This window comes from Cephus cinctus, unplaced genomic scaffold, assembly GCF_000341935.2.
Source record: "Cephus cinctus unplaced genomic scaffold, Ccin1 Ccin1_scaffold0452, whole genome shotgun sequence".
Lineage (NCBI taxonomy): Eukaryota > Metazoa > Arthropoda > Insecta > Hymenoptera > Cephidae > Cephus > Cephus cinctus.
Genome location: NW_014333130.1, coordinates 381 through 20527, shown reverse-complemented (window position 1 = coordinate 20527; position 20147 = coordinate 381). Strand labels below are relative to the sequence as shown.

Below are 20147 nucleotides of genomic sequence, written 5' to 3'. Positions count from 1 at the left end.
TCATTTTCCTGTAATAGGATTATCACTTAATAAAAAAATGTCAAATAAACTTTTTTACTCAATTTTATTCAACTAATTGGGGGCTTTGACAATATTTTTATTAATATACAGTAAAATAAAATACAGTAAAACTTGTTATTAACTTATTTCATTATTCTGATCTATCTTATTACATTGTAATTAAACATATCTTTTAAAAACATTAAGTTTTACTTGGTTTTAACTTTGAAATGTTCTAATATTAGTGGAATTATAGCAAGTTCTACTATAAAGAAACTTATTTCCAAGTTAACTTACCGCGAATTTACCGAACTTCCAAATTCTACAAAGGCATATTAAAGTAATAAGAATTTTTATTCTGCTAATACAATTCTTGAATAGTAGTATGAATATATAATCACTCACATTAACTGCTTCACCATTTTCGTTTACAACACCTTCTACTTCAAGTTCCTCTAGTTTCTCATCATCATCTGACTGTACGTCATCCACGATTCCAACTATTGGAAAATACAAGAGTGATTCTTCAATAGCCTTTTCTGGACAGTCGCTAACATGATATGGACCAATACCAGCGAACGTTAGGAAAACTTCGGAACTTATTTTTTTTACAACACAAACAAATGTCTCATACCTAAAACAGGTATATAATCTCATTATTAGAAAACTGGGATAAGCAAATTATAACTGACCCAGTTTTTTCTGAAGAGTATTCCTCAAATTCTTCAATAGATGAAGCTATTTGTTTCGCATCCGGTGGTTTGTCTCGTTCAAAAACACCAAAATTTACTAATTCGCTATTATACATTTCTAGTATTATTTTTAAATCGTTTTTCTTTGTAGAATCATATTTAAATACAATTATAGGGTATTTATCACCTTTATCCTCATACTGAAATTTTAATAAAGTCATATTGAGAACCATTTTTTATACTTATTTATAAATTAGTATTTACTGGATATGTGGTGTCAATATATTTGCGAAATATTGTTTTAAACATTATGGCTTTATTTCTTGGATTTGGTGGTGCCCATATCACTGGAAATATTACATTTTCTTTTCCACTAGGTATAAATGCCGGATGATGTCGTTCCGCGTAGCTTGAAGCCAAAAAATAATGATACATAAAATCTTTTAACCCTTCATACAGTAAAAATACAAATAGATTTACCATCCTTCGGCAAACGTCTGGCCAAGTTCTGGCAAAATAGGTTCACCAAATAATAGACTCAGCAAATATTTTTCCACGTCCATCTCTTTCTTTTTATCATTAATTTTCAATCTCATGCACATACATTTTCCATCCAAAAGTAATTGTTTAGCGTCCTCAGTCAACACATAGTCTGACTATATGCATAGAGGAAAAATAAAAGAGAAGTCCAGTTGAATATTTTACATTTGAAAAGAGTATTTTCGTACCTCGTCACATAATGTCATAAGAATGTCGTCATCCAGTCTTTTTCGAAATTGTTCCTCTACAATGTAATTGTCTGGCAAAAGGTCCTCAATAAGTTCCATGTATGGTGGACTTGATTTTTTGTCTCTTCGGTGTCCTTCTTCATCTTTGAATACCCATGGATAAATTATAAGACATGTCTCCAAGCATAATGAATTTATCAAATGTGACATTTCTGCTTCGTACTTAGCTTTAGCCTCAGCTTCTACGTGTTTGAATAATACTTGTTATATTTAATTAACCAAATACTTTTTATTATTGTATGCATTTTAACCTTTCTTTGCTTTCTTAGCTGCTTCTTTAGCTAGTCTGGTTTCTTCTAGAATTTGCAAACGTTTCTCTTCCTCTGGACTTCTTTCAGATACGGGTAACGAGAATCTATGTGATCAATCATCTATGATGAAGAAATATCTTTAATTATAATTACTATTAACAAGTAAAAAGTAAATATACTCAGGTTCCCCTCCATCAGCTATTCTCTGGAGTTCCTTAGTGATCATCTTTTGCAGTTCTGGACAATGAGCACCAAACATGAGGTTTACCATGCGACCCTCCTATAGACGATATTGCAATATATAAGTATATTATGCCATTTTTAATTATAATTTAAAATATGGAAAAATGATATACCTACATAGATAAACATCCAAGTAGGCTCACTTTTGCCTCTAAATCGCGCCAAATCGCTGATTTCATCACATTTAGCCTAAGAATGTCACATAAACCTTTCACATCAGTAACTATAATTAAGTTGTAAACAATTATATTGATCATACATGCTTCCTATAAATGAGGGTCATCCATTTCAATGAACGATTTATATATAAAGATTTAAAACTATTGAAATCACTTCCTTGAGTAATCAAAAAGATAAGAATCAATTAACTCCAAAGATATTTAAAAAAGAATTCAAGAGGTTCCAACAAGTCATTGCATGTCTGTCTAATAATAGTAGAAGAAATATAATTACAATAGCATAAGTAAGTGTATCTCCACCAATTTCCATTTTTATTTTCTTCAATATGCTCACCATACCGGTACAAGGACCACTCCAATCCGAGAAAACATCAACAACTGTTTGGTTTCCAAAGTGTTATAATTTAATAAGCAATATTATATACGTATGCATACTTATTATCAATAATATAATATAACTTGCCTACTAGACCTTTTCTCTCTAAGATTTTAGCCCATTCTTCATCATTAGATACTTCAGTCTGTAGAGCAGCTGGGACGTTTTTCTTAGCCATTTTTCTCGCGGCACTAATACCACCCTAAAATCATAGGTAATATACAATAAAGACGATGCAAATTTATTATGGTATTAAAAATAAGTATTAAAAATTATCAAGATAAAGATAAAGTCTATAAATTATTTGTAAAGGTGACTTTTATCCTCGTACCCTCCTCCGGCCAAGCATTCTCATGTATTATCAATAGACCTTATTTTTATTTAAATTTCCAAAGACTAAAAGACTTTTCTAGTTTCTATCTCGACTTCTCAAGACGAACTGCATCGTGTCTCTAATATCCTGGCTAAACCTATTTCGTAATAATAGTATCTTCAACTTCAAAGTGTGCACGGGGACATCGGTGACATCGAGAGCACGCGAAGTCTTATAGATAAACATTAGCGAACTCAGACACGAATACGAAGATGGATAATTATAGTGGATGAGGATGCGGGGTTAGCGGGGAAACCTGACTAGTTATATTAGCAGGGAGACGGTCTTCTAATAATGATATAATAGCTCTAACGATAGTGACATGCCAAAAAGTAATTAAGAAAATGTAAAAAGAAATATCATTTATCAACATTAAACTCCAATCTCGATTAGACACAATGTATTGAAGACAAACGTAAACGTGATTTGAAGTATATCAAATAAAATCGATTTGATTTCTGTATACTATAAAATAATATGTAAATAATATTGTATAGTATGTTACGTGCTTGCATAGAATTATGGTAAGTATATATCCAAATCCTTGAAAATTCCTAAGGGTTCCTTGGAATGGTGCAATGCGTGAAGGATATAATAATTATATGATTTGACCTACCAGAATATCCATTTTCGAGGATTAATATATAATTCCGCTATTGTAGGTTAATTGTTCAAGATGATTTAATGATAATAATTCTCAATATTTCCTTATACGATTGAATCTAAGACAGAGTGTGGCTGCGCCGTTCAGGACGAGAAACACGCGAATACAGAAACCAGAGTGGCTGTTTAGTGATATCGGTATATAGATACTGATATATAGATATAGAGCCACATACAAAGGAACTTCTTAATAAAACGGCATTGCGTCAATATTTGTCGCCGTTTAGAATCCCTATTCTTTTTTTCGATTTACATATTATCAGAGTGACAAGTGTCCTTGATTTAAGATTATTATCATAAATCATCACATATCTGGTTTGAATTATTTAATGACCATTTGGTTCGTGGTGTCAAGAGTTGAAAATGCTGTGCGAGAACAATATATTTTCTCTTGAAAAGGAACAGTATATATAAATATGTATATTTGGAGGCTAGTACACATTATAGAAAATAATTTCGTCATATTGTGGATTTCTGTACAGATTTATTATGAATACGTTTATGCCAATGGAAATTATTGCAAGTAATGATTATTGCGTGACCTCTTAATAGAGGCAATCCATTGTTAAAATAGTTGATAATTAATCGCAGACTTTGTTCTTGTATCTTCGTGATTTATATTAGTAATGAAACCAAGATGGACAATCTATCGTATTGTTTTACCGGCTGATGACGATTTATCAGGACAATAGGAAAATCTATTTATTTGTAATATATTGTGTTTAGTCATAAATAAGTTGCGTTGCAGGTAAATAAATACTATTTTAAAACTCAACTTATTTATAACTCAATCCAATATATAGATATAAAGGTATATAAAGGACTTTTGGTACCTTTGGTTTTACAAAACACCTTTATTTCTATCGAAGGACCGTACTTACTATATGATATTAATTGATTCTTTGGATTTTCTTCAAGGATTTGGAAATATTACAGCTGTGGTGGTGAGAAGTATCCGTAGTCACGTAAAGAAGGAAACATTTGTACTCGTTGCCTGGGATACATATAGCAACCTGGAGAATACAATCGACTATATAAGTAGTAAAGAATAAGTGACTTCGATAACATTTTATCTTTGTTATTCTTTCCTGGATTAATTTCCTGATCAATTTTAATAACTAATATTGAAATTAATTTAAACGCATCAATATAGTCTAGGGTGTATCATGGTCTAGGGTATATATATACTTATTGGTGTTATTAGTTTGCATAATATATTTGCATTAGCCGGCTAGGGGCTGAGACGAAGTAAGAAAACGCTGTGAATATTACAATAATGTTATGAAATATTAAAATACTGAAAGTATAATACGACATTGTATATATAGAAAATAAAGGATTTCATTTATACTTATTTAATTGACATACAAATTCTTACTATCTGCCACAAACGAAATGACCTCTGCTGGTAAACAAGTATCTTGTTTCGATAATGCCACGATATTGTAATAATAGAAGCTATATCATTGATCATTGGTAGTATTTTATTTACTATATTGTTTGGAGTAAATCGAGTATAAATGTTAATGATATAAAGATGCATTGAAATTTAGTAACTGATTGTGATATCAATGAGTCTTTACCAGTCATCAGCTGTAAAATGACAGATAGAATAAAAATGGCTGAAAATGGGTTGGGATCTGATGTTGGATCAGTGGAAAATCTTGCTACCGAGGCGATTAACTTAGATATTGAAGAGGTACTTGGAAATAGTTAGGTCTTATTGTATGTGTGCAAAAATTTGAATATTATTCATGATTTTTAAATAGACTGAATGTTTCTTGTTTTTGAGGTTATAGTCCTTCCCCTTCTTAATGAACAATACTTGCTATTGCTATTGCTTATTTCATTTTATATTGTTACATCGCCTTAACGATAAGTCTAAATATACTAAATGCATGATTGTAACTTATGGTGCTATAATTGACCATCTAAATTAAACTCGAAGTTTGAAATTATTATAAAATATTAACAAAAAATAATTCTTATATCTCATTAATTTTTAATATTTATAGCTTGACGATGCAGAGTATGCAATACCAGCTGTGGAGGAATTACCCTCCTTAGAAAGTATCTTGACTGAACCAGATTGTGGTTCACTCTCAGGAACAGAAGATGATTTAGCTTCAACATCTATAGAAAAATTAGGAGGTAGTGAAACTGCTAGTGTTGGCAGTCTCCTGTCTTTAAACTCTTTAAGTAAATCTCTAAGACCTCCACAGCCACCATCATCTGGAGCAATTTTACGACACATCATCCTCAGAGGAATATCTTCTCAGATAGTATCTGCTAGTGTAAATATTAAAGAAATATGAATAAATAGTTAGGCTATAATTATTTCAATTTCACATTACAGTAAAAAAAATATTTTGCAGGAACGAGTTAATGCTGGCTTGGCTAGTGCTGTTGCTGCTGGTGGCAATATGTTAGTTATAGGTACAAGTCATGGACTGGTCTTAGGCTTTGATTCATCTCAAACTTTAAGATGGTGTGATCAAGAAGCAAGACATCAAGGTTCAGTGTCTGCATTAGGATTCAATCATGACGGTAGCAGACTCCTTGCAGGTTTTGCAAGGGGACATATTTTAATGATAGATAGTGTTAACGGAAAGGTTCTAAGAACATTAACAGAGGTTCATCCACCTGGCACTGCTGTATTACATGTTAAAGTAAGGATCACCGCCACTTTAATACAACTAATAAAAACAATATCAATTATAATAAACTTTTTAGTTCACAGACTCACCAAAACTAGCTCTGTGCAGTGATAGTGGCGGTTCTGTATTCGAATTAAGTTTCACACGAGTAATGGGAGTTCGTGGTTGCGACAGCAAGTGTCTTTTTAGTGGATCCAGAGGAGAAGTATGCACCCTGGAACCATTACTGTTAAATCGCTTACCTACGCATCCGCTAAAAAATTATACACTGGTAGCCATGGCCACGCTGTCAAAGGTCTGTCTTTACCTTTGTTATATTTAGTACCTGAATAGATTTTAATGAAAAAAAAGACTAACTTCTTACCCTATTTAAAGGTAATAGTTGTGTGCATAAGGCCACGAATGCGAGTGGTGTTAACACATGCATTAAGTGGTCTATCAGTTTCACCACCTCAAGTATCCTGGCAACTTGTTGTTATACAAACTGCTGATGCTTCTCGTGTAGTCGATCCTGTTTTGGCACTTGCCAGAGACAATATTGTGCATTTTTACCAGGTAATTCTAAGTCTATAATGATATTACATATCAAAAGAACATCTATAAAGTCATACATCCTTATACAGGTGTGTACAGAAGCAGGATCCAGAGTACGATTATCTCCTCTACAAAGGGTCATACTTCCATACACAATCAGCAATTTACGTTGGCTAAATGCAAGATCTTTAGCAATGCTGGACACGCAGGAAAGATTACACTTGATGGATGTTAGAACGCAGGATAATCTTGAAACATTAGATATGAGTCGTGTAGGGATCTCATATGCATCGAGTCATTTTAAGGGATTATCCACAGGAGGAAATGTTTCTAAGGTAGAAGAAATTGTTTAAATAATGAACTTACAAGTAATGACTTCAACTGTTTCTAATCTCTAATACGTCATTCATTAGGCAATGGCTTTAGCTGGAGAACGAGCATGTTACAATACAGTGATACCCTGTGGAAACCAGCTTTTATTATTAGGAACCAAAAGTATACATGCAGTGAGCATAAGAACTTGGACAGAAAGGCTACGTCATTTAACTCTTCAAGTCTGTATTAATTAAATGAAAATTAAAATAATTTTTCACTTTGTGATACATTTTTTTGGACTTTTAGAGACGGTTTATTGAAGCTCTTACTTTGGGTCTTTCTTTCTATCAAGACAAAGGAAAGGCAGTGGTGGGTCTACGCGGATCTAAGCAACGCCGTAAGCAAATAGCTCGCGATAAAGTTTGCCAAGTTCTTATTCAGTATATGGATGAGCTTAATCATACTCCTACGGATGACAATACGGATTCAGAGATAGTATCTATCTGCGTGGATTATTGTGTTCAGCTGGAGAATGCAGAATTGCTATTTGGAAGACTATGGGACTTAGTATCCGAGTCTGATGGACTTAAAGGAACTTTTTTACGCGTTTTGGAAGCTCCACTACTTGATGGTAGCCTTCAGCCACGATTACCACCTTTGATAGCTCAACAGTTAGTTACTCTTTATGAACAAGAAAATAGAATGGATTCATTACAGGCTATTATAATTTTATTGGATGTTGATTGCTTGGATATTCATCAGGTATTCTATCATGGGGATCTTTCTAATTATTTAAATAGAATAATGACTTTATTCATGTTTTTTAACCGCAGGTAACAACGGTATGTCGTCAGCGAGGATTGTGGGAAGCGTTAATACATTTGCAAACAACAGCTCTAGGTGACTTCGCTGCTCCTATACATCAGTTAGTACCGGTTCTCCAAAGTTCCATGACTGCTAATAAAGATTCACTAAATCAGGACTGTATAAGACTAGGAAATGCTCTATTAGTATATGCTAGTTGCTGTTTAGCTGGACGTGGATTTCCCAGAGGAGATCTTCCGGACAACGCATCTCAAAGAGCAAAGACAGATATACTCCGGGCGTTACTCTCCCAGCACTCCAGCCTAGCAAATGATATGGAAAGACAGTATCCTTACTTAAGGACTTTGCTGAAGTTTGACGCGAGAGGTTTCCTGGACGTGATTTCCATAGCATTTCAGGAAGCGGAATTCACCTCGGAGATGGGTTTGAGACAGAGGCAGAGACTAGTTGATATTTTATTGACTATTGTAATGCCCAGCACACCACTCAGTCCAAGAAATCCGGATTATCTCACGGATGAGCAGAGAGCTCTAGTGCTAATTTTTATCGCCAATGAAGTGGCAGAAAGTACAGTCACCCTTGAGGCATCTATTCTTAATAGAGTAATCGAAATCCTTTCTACGGAATGTTCGGAGTCCAGTTCAAGAGATCATAAGACTGAGAAGGAAAACACTGTTCTTCGTCTACTACATTCCAAAAAATTGAATAGCATCTCTGACAACACTCTGTTGAATTTAGCACAGCAGGCTAACTTGTAAGTCAAAGTATAGTGCGTCCATGTGAACGAGTTCAGTATACGTATATCATCATCAACACTGTAGATATGGAGTCCTAGTTCCATAAAAATGACCACGCGTAAATCCCACGAGTCCCGTTCATTCGGTCGCACTGTATTATTGAGTTTCGACTAATGCTCATATGTAATAACTTGTATCCTAGTATTTAACGTTGCAGTATGCGAGTCGCAGAACTACTATACAGTGCCAGGGAAGATTGGATTGCTGTGTGTAGATGCATCGTAACTGATTCATCAAGATTCCAGGAGCTTTGGTCTTGGTTGGAAAGACTTCCTACGTCATCTCTTTATTCTGTGATAATGGCCCATTCTCCATCGTTAGTAACAATCGATGCCCCACGATTAGTCAACTTGATAGCTGTTCGAATGCCGGATAAAATTGTTAAGGTCTTGGATAAATTGAAAGACCAGCCAGATTTGGAATACGCTTGGTTAGCAGCTTTGTATCAAGCCGCTCAGTATAAAGAAGAGGATACTAAGATTGAATTGAGTACAGAATTACTTGAAAAATATCTGGAACTCATGTGTCAATTATATCCAGATGATGTAACTATTCTTGCATTATCAGATTCTGTAAATGTCACGCATTTAGTAATTTTTTAAAGAATTTTTTATTTTCCGTAGGTTGTTAAACATATACATGGTCCACATGGTTGTCGTTTGAATGAGGCTTTGAGGATAGTTCGAGAATCAAATCATAAAGATGCAGAAGCTGTGATGCTTGAGAAGCTGGGAAATTATCAGGAAGCTTTTGATCTGCTTTTAAAAAAATTGCAAAGTAGTTTTGATGTGGTATGAGCATTCGTTCTTCCACTTTCATACAGCTACAGTGACTATAATTTAGTATTTTAATTTTTCCACTTTTAGTATTGCCAGAATGATATTTCTGATGATGAGGTTGTCAAAGGTACCACACAGTTAGCTGGATTATGCATAAGATCTCTAGGAACTCTAGATTGGATGCCCTTAGTAGAAACAGTCCTTCGACCCAGTACAGATAATAACGACCAAAAAGGTTTCATTTTTGATACATTATTCACATGTTCCTTGACATATACAAGATTCTGATATAATTTTGTATTCCCAACAGTGGAAAGTCTTAGAGGGAAACTATTAAGAATTGTATTAGAATCGCTTAGTGGTACCACGGCACTGTCCACTGTATTGGAACAAATTCTTAAACATCCACTAGCTACAAGTGGAACGATAGGTGATATAAGGCAATTGCTTACTGGAGTTCTGACGCATACACGTTACGAACAAACGCTCGTTGAAGCAACATCCCGATTAGTAAGTCTGGAGCTACATAAAGCTCTGAAAAAGACTTTAAGGTAAGATCATATGTAAAAATTGTATCTTAACCACATTGTTGATCAGTCACGAGTTAACCCGTGTTGTACTTGCATTAGCTATTTCACTTCCATATTCAATTATGAAATAATAGCCGGTGATATGAAAACTTCTGCGTAAAATTGCCGGTCAACCATGTGCTAATTGAAAGTTCTATTACTAATTTTTTTTATTAAGGGATGCTGGAAAGGCATGTTCAAACACATCAACTATTTGTCCTGTGTGTCGACAAGTGCTTTCTCAATGTACGGATTACTTGATTGTTTTTCACTGTGGTCATGGATATCATGCAGATTGTGTTGGCGAGCCCAAGATGTGCTATAAATGTTTAAATAAAAAAGGCTGGGCTCCTGTTGCCACAAACTTACCACCCACCACCCCAAAGCCCCCAGTACGTATAACATTATTGACTTTTTATAATCAGAAATTTAAAAAATTACTTTTCTACTCTTTCCTACACAGGAGAGAAGACAAATCCTGCCACCAGCTTTTATGCAATCTAGAGATCTTACCCTGCGACTTGCTCCACCTACATCCCTGACAGATCTGGAGGGTATACTTTAAAAGTCTAGTCCCATAGATTCCTTATTTCAATATGAAACCATTTAAAATTAGTGTATACCATTTAAAGAATTAGAATTTTACATTTCTTCCATTGGATCTCTACGTTCTCCCATTCCACACCATTTGAAGTAACATTGGTGTTGTCAAATAGTTTACACCCGCGTTACAATATCAAATATAATATTCCTGTACAAAAAATTGTCCATGCCACCAACGAAATGTTAGTATCCCCAGTAATGATATAATCATCAACTGTTTAAATGGATAAACAGCAAATTAAGATTCAATCTACATTGGATGTTTTATTGGATCATTTCTATTATCTCAATACTCGGATCATCATGTAATTATATATTGTTGTATCATATACATTATGTATTATGTTAATATAAAATTATGCACTACCAATTCTAATCATACGCGTACTACATTCTATCCAGTGACAGAAAAAAACAAAAATCATTGACAAGGTATAATGTTGTTAACTTGGAACTGTACAGATATAAGTTAAATTCTTAGAAGTCTTCATCGGTGCTACTATTGGTATATCAATTTTGCGCCTATTATTTTTTGTAATGAAGACTGGTTTCCTTTGCGTACATTCCACCATCACAGAATTTGGATTTATAGTATCTTGACCGAATAATTCCCCAGTAAGAAGCTTCACCAGAACAGGGAAAGCACTAAGTTCTGAGGTAGTCGTATTAGAAATGGTTAAGAAATCTGCACTTGAAGCAAATTTATCAACAGCTTTATCAAGTTCCAATAGATATGGAGTTATCTTGCATATGGCCAAGTATTGTTGAATCTGCCAAGAACAATAATGCCTTCATTAGTAGTAATTCAAAATAAAATATCACACAATTTATGAGCAATAGGTGTTTTTCTTCTATCGACACACTCGTGTTTTATTTAATCTGCTAAAAGAAACACATGAACGTTAGAAACATGAAAATTATGACAATGTGTACGATCTACAATATAAATTAAACACTAATAGGCACGAGTATTTCGGTTAAAGAAAAACACCCAATAATGACCTTCTCGTCGCATCTTTCAAGGCTACGCAATAAATTTGATATCTCCTCAAAAATAGAGTATCCTTTAGATACGTATTCCTGATCGTATATAACTTCTCCTATTTGTAAGGATACTCTGACAGCATTAGCTTCTTTCCGAATTTTCTCCAAAAGCAGAGATAAAGGAGTTCCAGATATAGTACGACTGGCTACACGTATCTTCGCATATTCTCTATAAACCTGAATCAAATTTTTATTGCTAGAGACGTTTCTTGGACTAATAAAATATAATTGTGTATATACCTGCTTGTTGGCTCGCATCCAGAATGATGAAACTCTGTTAATAAAATATTTAATCTCATTTCTCTCATAGGTATTCAATGTCTCCCCAATTTTTTGAAGACTTTGAATTTTACCAGCGAGCGAATTGGTCGCTTGATTGAACCATTCAAGTTTTATATCTAATTCTGATCCGATAATCACCCCATGTCGAATTTCTAATTGTAATACTGCCAGCTGAGGATACATATCTTAATTTCAAAGACAACGTAATAATAATATTCATTGCACTTACATCTTTCTCAAGAGTTTCGACAAGACAGTAGCTCGACTTATGCTTGGCCTTTAATATTGACTCCTTAATAGCATTGACTGTTGCACTTCCTTTGGGTTGGATCATTAGATTCATTTTCAATTAATATTAATCAAGAACTCTAACAACCTCGAAAACAGGAAACAACAGACAGTCTCGCCGTTGTTCAGAATCAATCATTCATTTGTTTTACGGTCACGATACTTGAGACATCCACAGTAGATTTTGAATACAAAGAACAAATAAATAGTCATAAAAAATCTAATAATGTGACATAAATAATTCAGTATATCGCATAATCTCTTTATCAATCATTTACTTCCTCTTTATTCCATCAGCCTGCCGATTTCCACACTAGACATATACAAACGTCTTTTTATTTAAGATATCTTGTACACAAATCAATTCTGGCTTTAATCATACTATAATAGTGACCACTATTCGTTACATTACTGATATTAATATAACTTGTTTTTTGGCTAGTATTAATTCGTAAAAGTAACATAACGAGGTATCATAAATGACAGCAGGCTATAAATTGGGAGGACAGACGGAAGTGACGGGTCTTTTAAGGAATCGACATCATCTGCGTCTGACCCCTAACTCACCCTTTACTTGGATTGCGATAACGGCATTAACAAATAATTTTTTTTACAATGATCCTGTCAATAATCGCTTCTTTAATTAAGAGTTCCTGATTATTTCCCTAAGAGTCCTAAGCTTAGTTCAGCTAAGAAAATTTACAATTGAATAACTGTTACCGTTCGTTAGTCCTTATCCTTATTACTAGTATCATTAACTTTTTTAAATCATTAATTCGATTTTGCACAAGACACAGACTCACACGCGCACATACACACAGTCTCTCTCTCTCTCTCTCTCTCTCTCTCTCTCTCTTATGCATATATATCATTCGTATCTAACAATGGTTGTATTGAGCAGGAATATCGCTAGAGAACAAGAGTATTAGGCAAAATTTGATCAAAATGTATTTGCTCTCTCTGCGCTATTTCTGCTGACCACAGCCAATCATGGAAAGATACCACACGACATCTATGAAGACTATTGCGCTTTTAGATTATTTGAAAAATAACAGCATTCCTAATTCAGTAATATTGTACAGCAAAGCGTCCCAGGAGGCTGCATGGCTAGCGAGCTGTATACAATTATGAAAACGTATAAAGCTCAAACTTTTATTACAATACAAATTGAAAATAATTAATCAAGTGTTTAGATTGTTGTAGAAAATGAATCCTATGGCCAGAATGAACTTAGGACGGATTATGTGATATTTTTATAATTCTCTTATGCTTTTCACTCTTAAACTTCCACAACGTCTACTCTATTGAGCTGAACGTACTTGATTAATAAAAACTCTATTTATTCTTTGAATATCTTTCATATCATTGAAAAATTATTTCATACAGGAGGCATAAAGAGAGGAAAATAAGCTAAAAGAAAGTAAAGAAATGTAAAAATATCTAGCACGGATCCGCATGCCTTATTGATAAGGGTATAAAAATTGATATTCCACCCTAGCGACTAGGAGCAGCTGATATAACCGAAGTATCCGGTAGCCGACAGTCTCGCAGGAACATTTGAGCCATACATATTATGTATTTATCGTGTATACTATTCGAAATGCAATGAACGAATCACCTTTGGTGAGTCCGAACGGGATCTGTTTTATTTAAATTAGCTATTGCGCCTAAGGAGGTTGCTGATCAGCGAGTCATGAATTTTGACATCTGCCTCCATCGACCCACGAAAAAGATTATACAGTTTTGGTGTAAATTCCCAAGCACACCGTGGATGAGACGTTTCTATCTACGTTGCCAATGATCACGCGAATGATTGTGATACCTATAGTGTGGTGGCCTATAGTTACTGCCGTATCGTGGTCTGCTATGACTTGAAGTATTATAATAGTTCTTCCTGTGGTAACCACTAGGTGCTCGATTCCAGCTCTTTCCGTTCTGGTACTCTTGGAAGGGGTTGTAACCAGCATTTGATCGGCCGTCGTAATCTCGGTGAACTTTTACCTTTTTTACACGACCTCTGTCCATTTCCTCATCGTTAGGGTCAAAGTGTCTTTTACGTTCTTCACGTCGTTCATTATCGACCTCGCGTTCTAGATGAGCTCTTCCACCATTCCAATTGGATACTAAAACAGAAGATATTGATAATGTTACTGTAATACATTTAAAATTGTTGATTTTATTACTGGAATAAGAGACGACACTATTTTTTAAGAGGGTTACGCTGTATATTTCCTTATAATAATATCATTGGATTTAAATTTAGGTGAGACAAGATATTCTAGATTAAAAAATAACTGGCGAGAAATATTTGGAGTGTTGATACCTAATATAAAAATATAATAGATACTGCTTAATTTTCATGGGGATTGATTTTTTCTAATGCAATGAGAAACAATTCTGTTACTAGGTATACCTGGGCTACGGATGATACAAAGAATTAGCTGTAATAGGAAATCTATTTATCCTAACAGAAAGGTCTTTCCTAAAAGCTGGAAAACGGAATTGTTCTGTAATGTTTCTACTACTAGTTCTCTGTGTTTCTGTTTTTGTTCTAGAGGACTCAGCAGTGACATCCGATGAGCGTATCGTTCTCACGTCCAATACTTCGTGCCACAAGAGTTTCGGAGGTTTTGATTCGCGAGTATTTCGTCTGTCTCCAGAAAGAACGACTGTTTTTCTTGTTCGTGGATCGATCAGAGATTTCGAGGGGAGATGAAACGAGTTCTGTGATGGCTTTATTTTTCTGTACTGACCCGAAGAACTGCCGTAGCCCCGGTGTGACATCTTCAATAGGTGAGATACCGTATCTGAACGGTTTGTTCCACTAAAGTTCCTCGGTGCTGCTGCACTTGGTGTAATATTTGTATGGTTAGAAGATTTGTTGGTATCCTCCCTGAAAAATTCAATTATTCTCTCTTTAGTAGATTTTTTTTATCAGAAATTAATCTAGGCAATTAGCAAATAGCCAGATAATTTACTTGTTATCCGTAACGGACCATCCATTTGGTGTCGCTGCTGAAGTAGGTGATGAAGTATTCTTAGAAACCTCCCAACCTTTAATGCTGCTGGCTGCAGCTTTCGTTAGAACCGTCTCATCCGGCCCAGTCTTCACTCTTATTGGATGATGCCACTTCTCCTTTCCGTTCATTGTTTCCGTTTTGCCATTCGTCTCAGATTTACCATTCTGATATTTCAGAGAATTGTTTACTCCATTGGTACCATTTTGATTTTTCGTGCAAGATAAAACACCATTTTGGCCTTGTGATTTTGAACTTGTGGTTATTACATCGTTACCGTTAGACTTTATCGACTTCTGAACATCTTTCACATTAGGAACGATTTTAGGTGAGGTATCCTTAGATGTAACGTTAACCTTTTGAACGCCATTAGTAACATTCGTGATAGGAATTGCTTTAGAAGCCGCAGAGTTCGTCGTAACAGTATTTTTATTTCCTGTTGTAGAATTATTTTCCTCCTCTTCACTAGAACCGTCGTAAGGTACCAAACTGCTACCATTCAATACTTTTCCATTCTTTATATGCATAACCAATCTTGGCTGCGATTTTTCCTGTAACTTCTGTGGTAGTTGTGGCCCAATGAAGTTTGCACTTTTCTGTATGGAGGGTTGCGGTCCAACAGTCTTTTGATGTGGCAGTTGTGGACCAATCAGTGTTGTTTCCGTACTATCTTTACTTTTAGCCGTACCATTAACAGAACCATTCGAAGACATTACACCAGAAGTCGATGGCTTTGGACAAACGACTTTAATGGAATTACCGTTTGGCAGAGCCAACATATTCTTGGATGTTGATAAACCATTTACTTTTAACGTGTGCTGTGTTTGTAATTGATTCTGCGATTGTGGTTCCATCTCAAATATCATTATATATGCATTTGTACTTAGCACATTGCTCAAACTAATCGGGCGAACCTGTATGAACAGATGATAATTTAATAATATTGATTACATTAATTTTTCTGTTTCCTAGCAGATGATATACTTACACAGGAATCATCGAAGGAATAATACTGCCCTGTAGATACTTGAGCAACAGCCGTGTAGTGTCCACAGTTAACAGAAGGTCCCATATGTGTGACCATAGATGTGAGCTTGTAGTTTAACGTCGTAGGACTATCTCCTGGTTCTTTCCAGAGATAAGGGCCCATGTCTACAGTTTGTTTGAAGCCAATATGTCTTGAGATCTTTCCTCCCAAGACACTGAACCTCTTTAATTGCACACAAAGGACTTTGGGTGGACGCTCAAGACTGAATTGCTTGGTAGCAGGCACCCTACGTTTACAAGCTTCACACTTGTAATCATTATTATCTAGTTGTTCTTTACTGAAGTAGCTGGTCAGAGCCTCATCCAGACTGCTAGCTTTTCGAATGTCCACGAGTAAATCCTGTTTTAGATATTTTATGAGTTTTTTTTTTAGAAAATAGTTCGCTGATTCCTAATCAAGATTTTTCATTGTGTGTGTACCTGGAAGTGCTGAAACGTCGTAGAAACATGACGGCATTGCAAACATTTCACTTCGGTACGTATATAACCTCCGAAAATCTGGTTAATAGGAGTCGTCTCTTTGGAATAACTGTCCAATTTAACAGCTCTGTGCCTAGTTAAATATGCTCGTTCCATTCCTTCAAGTAAATAACGTAGGAACTCGTGAGCATCCTCCTGCTGTCCGGGCACCATAGTTCTACAGATCACTGAAGAATAATAATGAATATATTATTTGAATTTAATAATATTGGAATCACGAATTCATGCAACAGAAAATACTTACGTTTCAGTTTGTTGTATATGTAAAAGGGCTTGATGGCTCCTCCTGATTTTTCATGACTGAATTGTAGTGTTTTTGCCATGGCACATGTAAGGCACTCTCCTCCGCCATCTAAAACTATCCTATTATCAAAATACCATACAAAATAAACGTGTCAAGTCTTGAAAGCAAAGGTAGCATCAATTAACTTGCTAATCAAAATAGAAATGAAAATGTTAGATGCATTATATTGTGCTGCAAAGTTGTATACATATAAAAAATAGGAAATATATATATAAAATAAAATATTCAAATCAAAACATAAAACATACCGTTTTGTTCACATTTAGAATTGTGGTGAGTATCAGAAAGTAACCAATTGATAAGAGCTGGAACATGGAATAGTGCTTGAAGTATGCTATTTAAATAGCAGGTGTTTCCAACATTGTACATTCCAGCACCAACTGGAAATGTTCCCTTCCATCCCAGATTAACTTTTTGAGCAGGATATAAGGTAACTGCAGGTTCTGGCAGACTAGGACCCATTTTCTTTATTTCAGACTTCTTGGTGCTGTTTGCACTATCTTTAGTTTTACCACCCTCCGAATGATCACTGTAAGGCAAGCTCAGTACAATGTATTTGGCCTTGAGTCTATCCAGAACTGTTGCCTGGTAGTTAGCTGCCTCCTCGTACTGTATTTCTGTTTGCAGTATGCGAGATGCACTGCCAGCTAGACTAACGGACAGATCATCTAAAGACTTAGACTGGCTGGCCTCCAGAGAGTGGCGGAGTGCTGCCGCAACAGGGTCACAAATGCTCACAGCAGGCATTACTATCCTACACTACCACTTTTAAGTTTCAGTCAGCCAACTCTGAAAAGAAATTCATTCACTACTTGTAGACACTTCATACAAGAGAGTTCAATATTCCTAAAGAGAGAAGCAAAAAGGCTTATAGAATGAAGGTGAATCAAGGGAAAGCGATTGCACAATTAATTAATTTCTCTGAAGATACATAACCGTATCCATCTATTAAGTAACTGATATGAATTAAATGAATTCCATATTCAAATAATCTATCTCTATAGCACAAAAAGGCAATATTTTAGTTGTAAAATACCAAGCCATGTGCTATTGCGAGCACGCGGTTCACAGCAGACACCGCGCCAACAGACTCACTGTTTACTTCTCGGCGATAAGGCGGCAGAGTCCATATTTTACGGCACCCAAGACTCACAATACTTCTTCACGAGCACTCAAATAAATTTCAGTAAGTCTAGGCACAAATGTATTATCGATTGCAAGGAATTACCACGCGCTTCCATAAGAGATGGTTACCGGAACGAACTATGGGCGCGTGTCGGCCGGAGAATTCGCGCGAATTTTCCACATGCAGTTCGTAACACTTACCCCATTTGTCATTCATAAACTTAATAAAGTTTTCGTCTTCGCGATTATAATCCACTTTAGGCGAGCACCGCACACCATGCGTCTGACATTTTCCGTCGATTATTATCCTTAGCACGCGAAAATGAGGCCCATCCTACACCATGATGGCGGCCATCTACATTCTACAATCGAACGCAGTCAAATCAATCACCCTAATGATTATCTGCTACATTTGGAAGCATAGAAAAGTATTATGATTTTTTTTTTAAAGTATACAAAATCATTGAAAATATTTCATCTAACTTCAAGGGGTATTAATGTATGTTTCATATCCTCATATTTGGCTTATATTTTTTGACTTAAGGAATCCCTGGTGTTTGCTGAAAATTCTGATTACGTATTTATTGACTTTTTAATAACAGTAAAGTAAAAGAAAATATAAAGAACGTTAACTTCTCTATGCGCTTCATTTTCAAGAATTTTTCAAAATTATGTGCTAAGCGGTCCCATGGTGTAATGGTTAGCACTCTGGACTTTGAATCCAGCGATCCGAGTTCAAATCTCGGTGGGACCTAACAGTTATATTTTTTTTGTTCGAAACACAATTAATTTTTTTCCTTTGAAATTTGTTTTTAATTGTTCACAATAAACTTTAGTCTAAATCATACAATTGTGAAATATTTACCTTTTAAATTAAATTTATACATAGAGGGCATTAACAGCATTCTACATTTATTTCGGGTGTCCCAAAATTACCTGACCAACGGGGTATGGCGGTGTTCGGCAGGCACCACTGATCACAGCTAAAAAATTTATTTTGAATCTGTCAAAAGCATACGTGGAATTCGTGGGTTGACTATACAGGGTGTCCCAAAATTACCTGACTAACGGGGTATGGCGGTGTTCGGGAGGCACCACTGATCACGAAAATGACCTTCCTTTTGTCCGGAAATTCATAGTTTTTAAATGGGAGCAGGTCAAACTTGACCAATCAGAACGAGGCATCAAGAGAAACGTAGGCACCTGCGAACTCTGAGTTTTCTTCCCTCGGTTTTGTTTCTCAGCGGCTTCGGGCAGGATGACGTTAGCCGAAGACATGCCTATTGGAAACAAGAAACAACCTACCGAGAAATAAAAGCGAGGGAAGAAAACTCAGAGTTCGTAGGTGCCTACGTTTCTCTTGATGCCTCGTTCTGATTGGTCAAGTTTGACCTGCTCCCATTTAAAAACTATGAATTTCCGGACAAAAGGAAGGTCATTTTCGTGATCAGTGGTGCCTCCCGAACACCGCCATACCCCGTTAGTCAGGTAATTTTGGGACACCCTGTATAGTCAACCCACGAATTCCACGTATGCTTTTGACAGATTCAAAATAAATTTTTTAGCAAACCACAATGGCTCTATGTACAATTTTTTTTTATTGAATATGCATGTGCATGTTTTTGCCCTAAACTTTATTTTATTTTTATAGAGTTAGCATAAGTTGTCGGGATTTAAAAAAAAGCCTCATGTGATTTTCTAAGGACTGTAACGTTTGCGAACTGTTAAAAAAAATATTAAACTCGAGGACCGACTATATGTATATATGTATGTACATACAATCTGTACATACAGTGAGTATCAACGTTGCTTGGAGCATGGTTTGGAGCACGGTCTTACATACAGGTCTTGAAACTTCCTCGAATTTCAGTGGTGGGGGTAACACAGTTTGAAGCAGTTTTGTAATGTATGGCATC

The 20147-nt window shown here is 35.5% G+C and overlaps 4 protein-coding genes and 1 non-coding gene across 12 annotated transcripts; 2 read left to right on the top strand and 3 right to left on the bottom strand.

Moving 5' to 3' along the window:
- Positions 1-132: 132 nt before the first annotated feature.
- LOC107267714 lies at positions 133-3407 on the bottom strand. 2 transcript variants are annotated; one of them, XR_003059680.1, is made up of 12 exons: positions 2861-3407; positions 2617-2731; positions 2428-2531; positions 2092-2163; positions 1911-2011; positions 1732-1835; positions 1421-1662; positions 1173-1348; positions 957-1101; positions 693-892; positions 406-500; positions 133-322 (listed from the first exon to the last, which is right to left on the bottom strand). XR_003059680.1 is itself a non-coding variant. In XM_015739729.2 (12 exons), exons 1-12 carry the CDS (start codon positions 2882-2884, stop codon positions 305-307), a joined length of 1530 nt encoding a protein of 509 aa, XP_015595215.1. In that variant the 5' UTR covers positions 2885-3405; the 3' UTR covers positions 133-304. The 2 variants fall into 2 exon arrangements, 1 of the variants encoding a protein (XP_015595215.1); XM_015739729.2 differs by having other exon boundaries at positions 406-634; positions 2861-3405.
- Positions 3408-4451: 1044 nt separating this feature from the next.
- Positions 4452-10794, top strand: LOC107267709 (vacuolar protein sorting-associated protein 8 homolog). Of its 2 annotated transcripts, none has more exons than XM_015739710.2 (15): positions 4452-5264; positions 5581-5859; positions 5941-6234; positions 6299-6517; positions 6598-6777; positions 6846-7091; positions 7170-7310; positions 7378-7833; positions 7905-8650; positions 8851-9238; positions 9317-9484; positions 9560-9707; positions 9783-10023; positions 10220-10433; positions 10505-10794. In XM_015739710.2, the coding sequence occupies exons 1-15, from the start codon at positions 5166-5168 to the stop codon at positions 10604-10606; spliced, it is 3921 nt and encodes a 1306-aa protein (XP_015595196.1). In that variant the 5' UTR covers positions 4452-5165; the 3' UTR covers positions 10607-10794. The 2 variants fall into 2 exon arrangements, with proteins under 2 accessions (XP_015595196.1, XP_024940795.1); XM_025085027.1 differs by having other exon boundaries at positions 5179-5290.
- A 255-nt stretch (positions 10795-11049) lies between these two features.
- LOC107267716 lies at positions 11050-12379 on the bottom strand. Of its 2 annotated transcripts, XM_025085041.1 has the most exons (4): positions 12200-12379; positions 11929-12141; positions 11647-11865; positions 11050-11414 (listed from the first exon to the last, which is right to left on the bottom strand). In XM_025085041.1, the coding sequence occupies exons 1-4, from the start codon at positions 12311-12313 to the stop codon at positions 11088-11090; spliced, it is 873 nt and encodes a 290-aa protein (XP_024940809.1). In that variant the 5' UTR covers positions 12314-12379; the 3' UTR covers positions 11050-11087. The 2 variants fall into 2 exon arrangements, with proteins under 2 accessions (XP_024940809.1, XP_024940808.1); XM_025085040.1 differs by having other exon boundaries at positions 11647-12141.
- Positions 12380-12516: 137 nt separating this feature from the next.
- LOC107267710 (ubiquitin carboxyl-terminal hydrolase 36) lies at positions 12517-18592 on the bottom strand. Of its 5 annotated transcripts, none has more exons than XM_015739715.2 (8): positions 18433-18592; positions 17355-17895; positions 17047-17154; positions 16743-16969; positions 16264-16662; positions 15255-16189; positions 15012-15151; positions 12517-14381 (listed from the first exon to the last, which is right to left on the bottom strand). In XM_015739715.2, the coding sequence occupies exons 2-8, from the start codon at positions 17851-17853 to the stop codon at positions 14041-14043; spliced, it is 2649 nt and encodes an 882-aa protein (XP_015595201.1). In that variant the 5' UTR covers positions 17854-17895; positions 18433-18592; the 3' UTR covers positions 12517-14040. The 5 variants fall into 5 exon arrangements, with proteins under 5 accessions (XP_015595201.1, XP_015595197.1, XP_015595198.1 ...); XM_015739711.2 differs by having other exon boundaries at positions 15237-16189; positions 18433-18591; XM_015739712.2 differs by lacking the exon at positions 18433-18592 and adding an exon at positions 18143-18410 and having other exon boundaries at positions 15237-16189.
- A 321-nt stretch (positions 18593-18913) lies between these two features.
- On the top strand, positions 18914-18985 carry Trnaq-uug. The gene has a single exon. It is a non-coding gene; the product is annotated as a tRNA-Gln (tRNA).
- Positions 18986-20147: the final 1162 nt, after the last annotated feature.

Excerpts from the sequence above, each read along its gene's own strand:
- LOC107267714 (XM_015739729.2), bottom strand. The coding sequence starts at position 2,884 with ATGAGAATGCTTGGCCGGAGGAGG. Across the intron at positions 2,732-2,860 it reads GAATGCTTGGCCGGAGGAGG|GGTGGTATTAGTGCCGCGAG; the intron begins GTACGAGGATAA and ends CTATGATTTTAG. Across the intron at positions 1,102-1,172 it reads CAGACGTTTGCCGAAGGATG|CTACGCGGAACGACATCATC; the intron begins GTAAATCTATTT and ends TTTGGCTTCAAG.
- LOC107267709 (XM_015739710.2), top strand. The coding sequence starts at position 5,166 with ATGACAGATAGAATAAAAATGGCTGAAAATGGGTTGGGATCTGATGTT. Across the intron at positions 5,265-5,580 it reads TTAACTTAGATATTGAAGAG|CTTGACGATGCAGAGTATGC; the intron begins GTACTTGGAAAT and ends TAATATTTATAG. Across the intron at positions 7,311-7,377 it reads TACGTCATTTAACTCTTCAA|AGACGGTTTATTGAAGCTCT; the intron begins GTCTGTATTAAT and ends TTGGACTTTTAG.
- LOC107267710 (XM_015739711.2), bottom strand. The coding sequence starts at position 17,853 with ATGCCTGCTGTGAGCATTTGTGACCCTGTTGCGGCAGCACTCCGCCAC. Across the intron at positions 16,970-17,046 it reads CATATACAACAAACTGAAAC|TGATCTGTAGAACTATGGTG; the intron begins GTAAGTATTTTC and ends ATTATTCTTCAG. Across the intron at positions 16,190-16,263 it reads ATTCCTTCGATGATTCCTGT|GTTCGCCCGATTAGTTTGAG; the intron begins GTAAGTATATCA and ends CTGTTCATACAG.
- LOC107267716 (XM_025085040.1), bottom strand. The coding sequence starts at position 12,313 with ATGAATCTAATGATCCAACCCAAAGGAAGTGCAACAGTCAATGCTATT. Across the intron at positions 12,142-12,199 it reads TCGAAACTCTTGAGAAAGAT|CTGGCAGTATTACAATTAGA; the intron begins GTAAGTGCAATG and ends ATGTATCCTCAG. Across the intron at positions 11,415-11,646 it reads TTGAAAGATGCGACGAGAAG|ATTCAACAATACTTGGCCAT; the intron begins GTCATTATTGGG and ends TGTTCTTGGCAG.